The 13,311-nt window shown below is 42.8% G+C and overlaps 1 protein-coding gene across 1 annotated transcript in view; it reads right to left on the bottom strand.

Annotated features, from left to right (window-relative positions):
- Entrep1 (endosomal transmembrane epsin interactor 1) overlaps positions 1-13,311 on the bottom strand; it is a 55,367-nt gene that overhangs the window by 13,265 nt on the left and 28,791 nt on the right. The window contains exons 3-4 of the mRNA XM_034524682.2: positions 7,962-8,072; positions 1,608-1,736 (exon numbers count right to left, since the gene is read on the bottom strand). Of these exons, the coding sequence (XP_034380573.1) occupies positions 1,608-1,736; positions 7,962-8,072 (240 nt within the window). The remainder of the gene's footprint in view (positions 1-1,607; positions 1,737-7,961; positions 8,073-13,311) is intronic.

The raw sequence follows: 13,311 nt of genomic DNA on the forward strand, positions 1-13,311 counted from the left end.
TGGTAATACAGTAAAACTGTCTAAACAAACAAACAAACAAACAAACAAAAACAGCTTAGACTACATATAATGAGATGCACCTGTAATCCTAGCACCCTGAAGGCATGAGGCAGGAGCATCTGAGTGCCAGGCCAAACTCCACTTCAAAAAATACGTAACCCCCAAAAACATACCCAGCAAGCTCCCTGTCTCACAGAGACCTAGTGTTAGTTACATACAGGGCAGTGGGACCTCCATATCCATGGGTTCACCTTCTCAGAGTCAACTAAGCCAAAATGGAAACTACTCAGAAGAAAACCAAGACTGTGCTGAACACAGGCAGGCCCTTTTCCAATCATTTTTTTTCTTAAATAACATAACAACTATTTGCAAAATGCATTGTACCAGATATTGCACCTACATATGGCCCGACCATGCATAAGAGTGTGTAAAGGTTATGTGCAATCCTAGGCCATTTTATGGAAGGGGCTTGGGTGTGACAGAGTTTGGCATCCTCAGGGGTACTAGAGCCAATTTCCCAAGGACACAAAGGGACTTTTTTTTCAAGCATCTGAATAATATCTATAAAATTTCCCTTCATAAGAACATTGAGACTCTTCTCTAGTCAGTGTTCCCAACCACCCAAGGGACAGCGTGTCCCAGCAGGATGGAATCTGCTTAATGTGTGGCCACTGCTTCGGGAGCAACGGGCAGTGGTGGCCCGGGGAACTCAACTACCACACAGTGGGAACCAGGAACAGCCAGGGAGTAAATAGGTTTTCGTTCCTCAAAATAGCAGCTAAGTCAACACTGAAGGTTGCTGTGGCTACAGCCCTGGCTCCTTCAGGGGCTTTCCTCAAGCTAAGTCAGGCTTAGAAAGTTCCAGATGACTCAACCATCAAACATGCAGAAACCAAAGTAAGCAGGTCATTTTTAAGTCCTGTACTACCCAGAGCTTGAAGCTCTGCAGAGTTCTCTCTCTGAGCTTCCTCCTCCTTCCTGAAAAGCACAGATCTAAAGAAGTGGTTGACTAACCACCAGCTAAGGAGTCAGCAGCTGATTTTACCGCCCACTCCAGTCAGACTTCAGTGGTTCAGCTCCATCATGAAGGCTGATTGGCATTTCTCTCTGACCTGAGTTCTTGGTGTATTCTCCTAAATTTCTTTTACTTATTGCTGCCTATTAAACAAGATATAAAGAACTCAAGTGTTTCTTTTTCTGTCCTGTCATTTTCTGGCTGATCTCACTCTATGTGTCATAGAACGGCAACATTCAACAAGCTCATACAGCTCACTACAAATGAACAACAATGCAAGTGAGTGGGCAAGCGAGGCTTTCCTGAAAGCGACACCTCAGATGTGTGTGTAAGCATATACATATGCATAGCTAGACCCTTTGCAGTTTATAATTATAATACACAACGAAATCTCTCTGCCCATAATTTAAAACACAATCTGTGGCCTCCTCTACACTCTGTCCTAACCACAGATTAGTGAAGGGCTGCTCATACTTGCTTTTGGCAGCTTGGCCATTTTCAGGAAGCCACCAAATGGAGATATCTCAAGGAGCAGCGTTCTTGGACCCCTACGGAACATTTCTCGGTGGAGCCTGCGAGCTGCCCATCATACCTTAAGCAGAAGGTGTACGGCGCTACAAGGCTGGACCGGGAAGAGTTTCAAGGCATTTTCTTTGTCTGTGCATTTGGCTGGTTGAAATTCTTCACAGCAGAAGCATATCTTGCCTTCACCCAAGTCCACCTTAAGGAAAGATGCAGAACAATGATTTTATTATTTAAGGGGGAAAAAAAAAAACACTCTTGCTACACACACAGCATGTATCATACAGAATATGACATCTATGGCTCCATGTCAGGCAATCTCAGGCAAGATTTATTTCAAGAATGTGTGTGTGTGTGTGTGTGTGTGTGTGTGTGTGTGTGAGAGAGAGAGAGAGAGAGAGAGAGAGAGAGAGAGAGAGAGAGAGAGACATGCATGTGTATGTGTATGCCTATGCTATGCCATCAGATGCCAAAAGAGGGCACCGGATACCTTAGAGCTGAACTTACAGGAAGTTTTAAGTTATCCAATGTGTGTACTGGGAGATGAACTCAGGACTTCCAAAAGCAGAGGACAGGCCCCTAACTGCTGAGCCATCTCTCCAGCCTCAGAGTTCATTTCTTACAAGTGCTATAAGGTCACTGCAGGCCAACATAGGGCTGTTTTGTCATATCCTTTGGACTTAGAATGGTGAAACATCCACCATCTTGGTGCTGTGGCATGACTGACACATCTGAGAGATAGAAAACACACTGACACTTAAGGCAGGACTGTCAGATAAATGTCAGGACCTCCACTGGAAATGTGAATTCTCTACAGTATAAGGATGTCTCAACCATTGCCCGAGGGATGCTGATGGCACCAGCAAAGGTCACTAGCAGTTCATCTGAAGTTCAGACCCCAGTGAGTATCCTATAATTTTACTAATGAGGGCTGACAACTATGCCCATCACTTTAGCTCATAGCTCTGTGGCCAAAGTGAATCACATGATTGACTTTTATTCCAAGAAGGCAAAAGAAGCCCAGTTACCTCAAGGGTAAGAACCAGAGGGTGAATTCTGTTAACTGTAGGCCTGGATCACGTAGAAAGGCCCCCCAGAGCTCATTTTCAACATAGGCATGGATTGTTATCGAAGTGATAATTGATGAATAACCTTGTCCATTCTTAATGAGATGCTCTGCCAGTGTTTGGCCGCTTTTCCTAGTTCTTCTTAAGGCAAGCTGAGAAAATATGTAACACCTGGTTTGGGTAAAGAAGACTCAAACCCCGAGGGCAGAGGCAATCTTTCTAACTTGTTCTGCAGTCTGAGCTGACTTGGCTTTCCTAACTGTTTTCCTAACAGGGAAGTTACAGCTCACTGTTCACTCACTAACTGTTAATCAGGCAGCTCTCAATTCACCAAGTGCAAACTCTCCAAAGGAGGACTATGTTGTCATGCTGTTTGAACTGCTGGGGAGGCATTTTTCTTGTTTGGATTAATGTTCTTAATTTCTAGGTGCAGCAGTGAGTTTCATAGTTTTGTGAAAATTAAGGAAAAATTTTGTTCCCCACAGTGAAGTTGGGTGGGAAGCTAAAGAAATAAAAGTTCCCACCATATAGTTTATTTTTTTCTTTTGAGGTAAAATTTGCATATATATAATTGCATATATATAAATAGTAAGTGTATCACTTGACAAGTTTTCTGCAATGCACTTATATCACCTCAATACCGGCTGTTACAATCGCATCAGAGAAACTCCCTCACGGCCCTTCTCCATCCGTCTACCCACTTCCATCCTGGGACAACCACATTGGTTCCTTTTGCTCCTATAGGTTAGTCTGACCTCTTCTAGAGTCCCATGGACTCTAACACTGTTAATTCTTTATCATAAAACTATGTTTATAATGATACATTATTATATTGAGTTATATATATATATCATATATTATAATATATAACAAATATATAGAGTTATATATAACTATATATAATATATATATATATATATCCCACTATTAATACTGACACTAGTCTCTCGCCCTCTAAATGAAAAGGACATTGGCCACTTCCACAGGCTCCACATGCTCTTCCTCCTCTCGGCATCCCTGGCCTCTCTCTTTGCCCCTCTCCTCCCACAGTCAGTGGACTCCCTCACATTACTTGGAAGGGCTCCCTCCTCTGAGCTTCCTGTCGAACAGTGCCTGGGTTAGCACCAACAACAGTACTGGGTAGTAACAAGTCAGCCTCCTGCAGATGACAGCCAGCTTTCCTTTTTCTCCCTCCTCGAGGGAACCAAACTATTTCCGTGTGACTCAGGATGGTTTCTATTTTCAGTCCTTGGTGCAGGCCTCCAGGCCTTACTCAAGGGCCCATATTTCATAGTTCCCTCTGGTAGTGTTAGGTGTTGTCTTACAAAGGATCCCTTCCTCACCAGCCCACTCTTGCTGCGAAGTGTTTAGGGAGGGAAGATAAAGGCCCGGGGGTGGGGGTGGAGGATGGGTATCAAGGCTGCAGTATCCCACCAGACTGCCAGACTGCCGAGTACACAGGAACTTCAGGGTGAGCCTGAATAGATGGCAAGACCGTCCAGGTGAGTGTTAGCTAATCCCTTTAAACAGGACTACTTGAGAGTTTGGTCATTACACGGGCATGAATGGCAAGTATTATTCCTATTTGCCACAAGAAGTCCCGGACTCTGCAAATGACAGTAAGCAACAGTGCCTTTTGTGCTCCTGTTCCTCCACCATCTTCATTCTTACCCCGCCTCTGCTCACGCTGTCTAAGGATTTGCTCTTATTTCTCTTCCATTGCTTTAAGTCATCTCAAAAATACCTGTAAACTTTCTCAAATGCAAAATGTCCTCTCTTCAACTTTGGAGTCACTATCTGACACGATCGATCCTTGTGATGCCCAACCTGTGGTTCTCAACCTTAGCTGCACATTAGAATGTTCTAGAAATATTTTTTTAAAACATGCCAAAGCCATAGTTAGCAACTAGGGCAGTAAAAATTAAATTGCAGTGACTGTGTGTGTGTGTCTGTGTGTCCCTGTGTCCGTCTGTGTGTGTGTGTGTGTGTGTGTGTGTGTTGCATACACAGGGGCCAGAAAGGGGAAAAGAAGGTTACGAGGACAGAACTCAGGTCTTCAGCCAGAGCAGCAGTGATTTTAGCTACTGAGCCACTTCTCCATCCTCAGTTACTGTTACAACAAGCTCTTACTTTAGTCCCTCAAAATAGAAACATCTTCTGCTGGTGGAGATGGGAGGCATTGCGGGACCTATGAACTGAAGCTCTTCAACAACACTACCCATTCCAAAGGGTGAGTGCTAGCCGGGCACAGCGGTGAGTGCACTCAGGAGGCAGAGGCCAGCAGATTCTCTGAATGCCAGACCAACCTGATCTACATAGTGAGTTCCAGGACAGCCAGGACCCTGTATCAATCAATCAATCAATCAATCAATAATTGAAACTGTTTATTTTGACCAACTACAAAGGAAAATTGTCCAGGAAGGCTTCTTATAAAGTTGAATGTCTTTATCACATAATTCAGTAATATTTGCCCAAGAGAAATGAAAGCATGCTCTCTCTCTGTCAGAACACTAGCCTGTACCTTTAGGCCAGATTGTATCTGGATCGGGACATGCATGCCTTCAGCTCTCTTCAGGACAGTGTTAAGAAACAGTCTGTGCTATGACTTGACAGCGCTCGATGTGTGACACCTCACTCCTCCACGCCCTTTGCCATGCATACACTATGTTGAACTAAACCATATGATGTAAAACTTCCTGCTACCTTCTAAAAGGTTATAAAGTTACATTTTTTCCTTTGTTCTGGAGATTGGGCTGGAGACATCGCAGACATTTTCATCAAGGAAGTGTTCTGAAGGCTACTCCCTAAGGAGGCTCCTCTTCCGCTCCTACCCTCACCACACCCCTCCTGCTCTGACCTCCCCCTGCCCTAGTCCTAATCCCTCTAATGACAGTGATATATTCATATTCTCTCTCTCTTTCTCTCTCTCTCTCTCTCTCTCTCTCTCTCTCTCTCTCTCTCTCTCTCTCTCTCTCTTTCTCTCTCCCTCCCTCTCTCCCTCCCTCTCTCCCTCCCTCCTTCCCTCCCTCATTTTCCTTACTCTCTCTGTATCTCTTTCTTATTTTTCATTCCTAATGATGCTCTTCTCAGGGTTTAAAAAGGTCCCTACCATTGTCCCTTCTTAGTATTTTGTACAATCATCTGGCTAATGTTCTCCCTCCCACCTTCAGGCCCATCACAGCCTTTGAGGCTCTGAATGAGAGTGGCTCCAATAGCATAGTTTAAATACCTGGTCCCCAGCTGGGAGAATTGTTTGGAAGGATTAGGGGGTGTAGCCTAGCTGAAGGAGGCCTGTCACATGGGCTTTAGGTCTCAAAAGCCCATGGCATTCCCAGTTAGTGCTCTGCCTCCCCCTTGTCTACTACTTGTGAATCAAGGTGTGAGCTCTCAGCTGTCCCTAACACTATGCCTTTCCTCCAACATCATGGACTCTAACACTCTGAAACCATAAGCCCAGTTAAACTCTGTCTATTATAAGTTGCCTTTGCCGTGGTGTTTTTATCACAGCAATAGAAACCCCAACAAATACAAGGCCCTTTCATACTAAGAAACCTCATAGCTGAAGGGACTTCATCAGCTTTCTTTCCAGATTGACCACTGCCATGCTTCTTTCATTATATTAAGCATATATTTTCTATTTCATCTGAAGACACTCATGTCATATCAAGTGGCTAGCTATTGCTTATCACTATCATTTGAACAAAAAGCTTTAATGCTTGCTTTAAGATTTGTGAAGAACATGAGAAACCTCGGCAGGTTTTGTGAGTTCCTGGGGACTTTTCTGATTGGGAAGGTTATGGGTTTCTCCACAAGGATTGACCACAGGTTTCTATAATAAGTCAGCCTTCTTGGCTCACATTCTCTTAGTTTCTATAGGTAGACTGCAATGGACAAGATTCTGAATAAATAAGATTTACTCTAACCTGTTAAGAGTCTACACTTGCTGCTTTGTGCTAAGTGAGATATTTATCACTAGAAGTCTCTCTTTTTAAGGTTTAGATACACAGGAATACACAAAGGAACTGACAGTAGGGCTTGGAAGGGACATCTGTACACTCCTGGTGACACCAGCCTTATACACAACAGACAGAAGGTGGCAACAACTCAGGGACCCATCTACAGATGAGTGGACAAAGTATGTCACAAACACAGACAGTGGAGAATTAGTCAGCCTTTAAGAGGAAGAGAACTCAGGGGCTGGAAAGATGGCTCTGCAGTTGAGAGCACTGGCTGCTCTTCCAGAGGACTCACATGGCAGTTCACAACTGTCTGTAACTCCTGTTCCAGGGGCTACCACACCCTCACACACACACACACATACATGCAGTCCGAACACCATTGTATATAAAATAAAAATAAATAAATTTTTTAAAATTTAAAAAGAGAAAAGGAATTCTGACACAGACTATACTGCCGCTATACCTCAAGGACAGCCCCTTTCCCCCCAAAAGACAAAAACTGTGTGATTCTATTTGTATGGACCTGTCTGGAGTATTTGAATTGACGGAATAGATGATGGAATGCTAGTAGCTGGGGGAGAGGGGGATGGAGAGATGTGAGCTCCGGAGACTCTTTGCACCGCATTATAAATGTACACTGCTGAACACTACTGATCCGGACGTACATAGAAAATGCTCAAAATGGACTCTTTTGTGAGCACTTTGCCACAGTTTATAAAACTATTTCTTTGAAGTGGGCTTTCTGTTTTGTTTAAATTTTTGTTTCTTTGTTTTTGTTCGAGACCAGGTCTCTCCACATAGCCCTGAAACTCACTATGTAGACCAGGCTGGCCTTGAACTCACAGAGATCATCTGCCTGCCACTGCTTCCTGAGTGCTGAGATTAAAGGCCTATGCCACCATGCTGGTTCTATAAAACCTGGTTTAAGTCAGAAATTCTGTAAATTTACAGCCTCTTGTCCACCAGTGTGAGATCCAAAAAGCGCTTGATTACAGCTTCCTGTCCCAGACACTACTGGCATGCTACATAATAGATGATCAATGTATTATATTTCTCTTCCAAAATCAGAAAATCTCCCAATGCTAACACACACCTGGCCTCCAAAGCCCTTAGATAAAGGATCTTTGACCTGGATTCTGGTGACCTGGATTGTTTGTTCTTTAGAAGCAGACAGATCCATCCATCGATCACGGAGACCTGATGCATCCATCCCCTAACCAGGAGCTACACCGCACTGCTCTGATGCTGGTACAGTATTGGCCACTTGCTACTCTGGCCAAATGACCGACAACTGAGGAAGGCACTTAGCAGCAGCTTCTCTTGGCTTACTTTCCCCATGTCCTTTTAGGTCAGGCAGCTTGTGTACCTGGCACAACAGCAAGGCGACAGGGAGCTTACCAGATCACATCTGGGCACGCTGGACACAAACTGGGCTCCTTGACAGCCTAGAATGAATCCTGCGAGGTTTAAGAGGATGCAAACCACGGAGAGCAGCACAAAAAGATTTACCTGCAACGAGAGAATGGGTGCTTAGAAAGGAGCTGATGGTGCAGATGGCTTCGTGTACAGATACGTAGTAAATACATACGTTTAAGCCAGACATTATCTTCCAGGAGAAAACTTTAAGGGAAAAGTAAAAAAAAAAAAATCAAAAGTGAAAACTTTAAGGAACAAAGTAGGGGCTAGAGAGATGGCTCAGAGGTTAAGAGCACTGGCTATTCTCCCAGAGGTCCTGAGTTCAACTCCCAGCAACCCCATGGTGGCTCAGAATCATCTATTATGAGATCTGGTATCCTCCTTTGGTATACAGGCATACATGCAGGGAGAACATTATATAGATAATAAATGAATCTTTTCAAAAAAGAAACAAAGTCTTATTTTTATATTTTTTCATATTTCTAAGTGTCATGAACTCTCTAGGTCCCTGTTTTCTTCCTCTCTGCAAATATTTCTTCTTCTTTGATCTTTTATCTGTATCTTACACTAGCCTCCAGCTATTTCCTCCTTGGGCCATTAAGATTCTGCCTGAGTTTTGCCAGATCAGTAACCGAAAGCATGCAGCTGTAGAGCCCAGGGGTCTAAGTGGACTACAGAAGGGTTAAGAGATGGGTCATCAAAACCCAGAAATCAAAATTACAAATTAAAGTAAGGGGGGGGGGCTCTTGCTTCAGTCCAAAACATTTTAGGTTCTGAAAACTGTTCAATAACCTTCCATGAACTTTTTTCTCTTCAAATAATTAAAGTTTTAAAGACTGCCTGAAGCCAACCAAGAACTCAGTGTTTGCTTTGTTCATTTAGAGATTAAACATGTCTTTCATGTTGAGAACTTGAGAACTGATTATGACAAAAACAAGACCTTATCAAAAGCAAAAGCAAACATAAAATATCATTCTATAATTATCAGTATTAAAACCAGTCGTCAATTTGGATAGCTGATGTCAGAGCTGGCTGGCAAATTAGTTCACCTATAAACTTCAATATAGCAAAAACATCTTCCTTAACTTCTGTTCTTACTTCAAGTCAGGCTGGCAAGAGCTCCCCAGACTCATTCCTTACTGACACATGATGCCACTCCCAGAGAAGGGAGGGAGGGAGGAGAGAGGGTGTGTGTATGTGTGTGTCTTTCTTTCTCTGTAGTAGGACTTGGCTTCTTTTCTGTCACTGTTGCTTTGCACACGTGTCTCTGTCAAACCTTTGGGAAATCCTACAGCAGCATCGGTTGTGACTGTCACAAGCTGGCATCCCCACTGATGTGAGCAGCGTACAACAGACGCCCTTTGCACTGTATCATTCATACCAATGCTTGCTGGGAAAAGAAGTATGCAGAACTGGCCAAGGGCGTAATGCAATCTCCCCACATGGCCTTCTCTGCACTGCTGGTTGCTATTTGAAGAGCTGTAATGTGCCTGCAGTCTTCAGGCCTAGCAACACAAACATGTGACTACAGGAAAAGACTTAACTTTGGCTCTGGAAAGTTTCTTTTATTTCAAGATAAGATACCTTGGGAAAGAAAATGTGGTTATGGCCCATATCCCCACCAGCATAATCACTAATCTTTATAACTGACCTGTCTCTGCTTCCCTATAGCTGGAATTGTAGTACAACACCATGCCTAGTCTTGTCTTGTCTTGTCTTTTCTTTTCTTTTCTTTTCTTTTCTTTTCTTTTCTTTTCTTTTCTTTTCTTTTCTTCCCTTCTCTTCTCTTCTCTTTTTTAAATATGGGTTCTGGGGCTTTAACTCAGGTCTCATGCTTGCAATGTGAGCACTTTACTGTAGCAATGAATTAGTTAAACTGCTTTGGCTCCCAGCAGGTTGTCACACACACACACACACACACACACATACACACGCATGCACCAGCTAATTTTGACTAGCTCAATGGTTGGACATTTCTAAACCTCCCTGTAGCTAACAAACACACTCTCCCTCCAGTATTCTTGAATTAATATCTTTTAAAATCTGTATTTCATCTCTGCTACCCCAGACCCAACCAGAAAAGTGGCCTCTAGGGCCACTTTCCTGGATTTTTACATGCCAGAGGGCCTTTAAATTTCATCTTTCTCCTTCCCCATCATGGAAATTCTCTTCCTCTCTTCTCTCTCCAGGCCCCTCAGCCCGTGCAATCTAAAAGTCCCACCTCTGTCTTTCTGCCCAGCCATAGGCAGTATGGCAATTCTTTATTATCAGTCAGAGCCAGCTGGGGACAGGGACCCTCAGATCTGGAAGTAGGGCCTTTGGAAGAGCCAAAATAAGACAAAGCCTTAGAAACAATCCCCAACTCTTCACCAGTTGAGCTATGTGTCCAGCCCCATAGTAAATATTTTTATGATAGATCATATAAAAATATTTATATTAGTAATGAAAAGACAACCCAATAAGAATATAGGCAAAAGACCCACACACACACACATTATGTAGCTCTGGCTGTTCTGGAAGTTACTATGTAGACTTGGCTGGCCTCAAACTCACAGAGATCTGCCTGGGTATGCCTCTCAAGTGCTGGGATTAAAGACATGTACCATGTGAAATCACACACACACACACACACACACATGAAAGACAGACAGACAGACAGACAGACATGAAAAGATATTCAACACTATTAATCATCACGAGCAGAAGTTAAACCACAATGATATACCACCCAACACCATCTTAAATAGTTAAATTTTCAAAGCTGACAATGCCAAGTGTCACTGAAGGTAAGGAACATGTAAACATTGTTATGTGAACAGAAAAATAGTCCCTTCACTTTAGAAAAAAAGTCAATTTCATAAAAACTAAGTACAAGTCTCCTATGTAGAAGTGTCCCCAATAATTCATGAAGATACTTCACTCTCCTGTCTCTACTCCCTATGAACTGCCCAGAGTGACAGTCTCTACTTCCCATGAACTGCCCAGAGTGACTTTCTTCCAAAAGCATACAGCACTCCAGCAGGAGGCAACTTCCCATCAGAGAAACCAACAAGCACTCCATCCACCAGGCGACATCTTGTCAGCAGCATGGGATCCTGATAAGGTCAACTGGAAGTAGTACTTTGTAACTGTAACCCACCCCCATTATTTTCCTCCTCCTCAACACCTCCCCCACCCAAAATAGCCTCTATCATCTGATCCTGAGTACAATCTCAATCTTACAAAATACGAAATAAGCATTCCTCAAATCACTCAATGTCACCCAAGAGGACAAGGGAACCCTGAGAAGCTGCCTCAATCAGGAGGAGGGAGCATCGAAGACCTGGCAGCTGTGTAATGTGGTCCACTGGATAGGATCCCAGACAGAGGCAGAGCAGAGATTAACCTGCAGAATCTGAAGAGTGGAGAGTGGGGTCTTTGACAATACAGTATCACTGCTGATTCTAGCTTGTGAGAATTATGTCTTACTATAGTTAGATGCTAATAACAGAGACAAGTCAGTTTAGGGTCCTCTGTGCAGGTTTTAAAAATCTAAACTGCAGCCAGGCATAGTGGTACATGTCTTTAATCCCAGCACTTGAGAGGCAGACCCAGGCAGATCTCTGTGAGTTTGAGGCCAGCCAATTCTACATAGTAACTTCCAGAACAGCCAGAGCTACATAATGAGACCCTGTCTCAAACAAACAAACAAACATACAAAAAACAAAAACAAATGTAAACTGAGATTCTCAAGCATTCTAAGATCTAAAAGCTTTAATTTTTATTCAAAAAAAAAATAGAACAAAATGAATATTTAGCAGTTTACTTAAACAGCAGTGAAATATCTGAACAACGGGAAGGAAGGCACTACGGATGCAAAAAACAACTGAACAAAGATCAAAGCCAAGACGTCAAATGAAACAGATGCTGTGATTTCAGTTGCATGAAGTTCATGAGATAAAATCAGCCTGGATGACAGAAAACAGAATCTGAGGAATGGGGATCAAAGAGACACTAGGGGCTTCTCGGGAGTGACAGAAATGTTCCACAGCTTGCTAGGGACAGAGGCAATACGAGTGATTGGTATAACTGCCAACACAGCTCCCTGAACATTCAAGGCTGGGGTTTTATTGCACATGGGTTATTTGTATCATTATCCTTAAAATTTTAGTCAAGGGTCTGGAGAGATGGCTCAGCGTTTAAGAGCACTGGCTGCTCTTCCAGAGGTCCTGAGTTCAATTCCCAGCAACCACATGGTGGTTCACAACCATCTGTAATGAGACCTGATGCTCTCTTCTGGTGTGTCTGAAGACAGCTACAGTGTACTCATATAAAATAAATAAATCTTTAAAAGAATAAAACAAACAAACAAACTCTAGTCAAACTCTTTAGCCAATGGTCACCTGAGTTACCTTAGTGTAGACTACAGTAACACAGACCAGGAGCAAATAAATACATAACACAGACTAAGAGGTCTGTCCACTCTGACTGTCACTGATGTGCTACCAACAAACACTAGGAAAACATCAGCTGTGAATGACAAAAATGCCAGTGTCACAAAAGCCACCCAGCAACACCAGGAAGAGGAAATTTTTCTTACGTTTCTTATATTTTAATCATTCTTTCCTTAAAAAAATATCTCTGCAGATGATTTGAGTTTCTCTTTACAGAAAGTATATATAGGATTTCTCCTTATAGAAATATAAAATTTGGGGCTAGGATCCAGTGCAAATTCAGGCTTGCCTACTATTTGTTGCAAAATCTTAAGAAACCCTTGTAAGATTTACTTTTCTGTTAAATAGATCTTTGTCCTATCCAATCTCACGAAATTAATGTGATATACAAATTTTTCTATCTTAAGGTCCTTTGAAAAATACTGTACAGACACTAAGTAAAGAAAAGAAAACTGGGGATAGCAACATACATGCCTTTAATCCCAGTACTTGGGAGGCAGAGGGAAGAGGATCTCTGTGAGTTCAAGTCCATCCTGGTCTATATAAGCGAGTTCCAGACCAACCAGGACTACAGAGTGAGCCTCGGTCTATAAATAAATCATAAATAAATAAATAAATAAATAAAGGGCATCTCCTCTTTGGAGGATGGAGCTTGTTACTACAAAATGAGTTTTACAAGAATTTCACTAGGCCTGGTGCCAGCGTTTCATTCCTTAGTCTGTGACACACCTGAAATGAAGTCATCTGGAAACAATACTCAAATGGTGAGTGTAACCAGCAGGCATGTTGTTTTCAAAAATGCCTTCATTGGACCTCACTGAACATGAGGCCATGGGCATCTGTGTGGAACTCCTGCCCATGTGCCTAGCCAGCTCCTCTCTCTGCTCCCTCTTCCTCTC

Source organism: Arvicanthis niloticus, chromosome 1 (assembly GCF_011762505.2).
Source record: "Arvicanthis niloticus isolate mArvNil1 chromosome 1, mArvNil1.pat.X, whole genome shotgun sequence".
NCBI lineage: Eukaryota > Metazoa > Chordata > Mammalia > Rodentia > Muridae > Arvicanthis > Arvicanthis niloticus.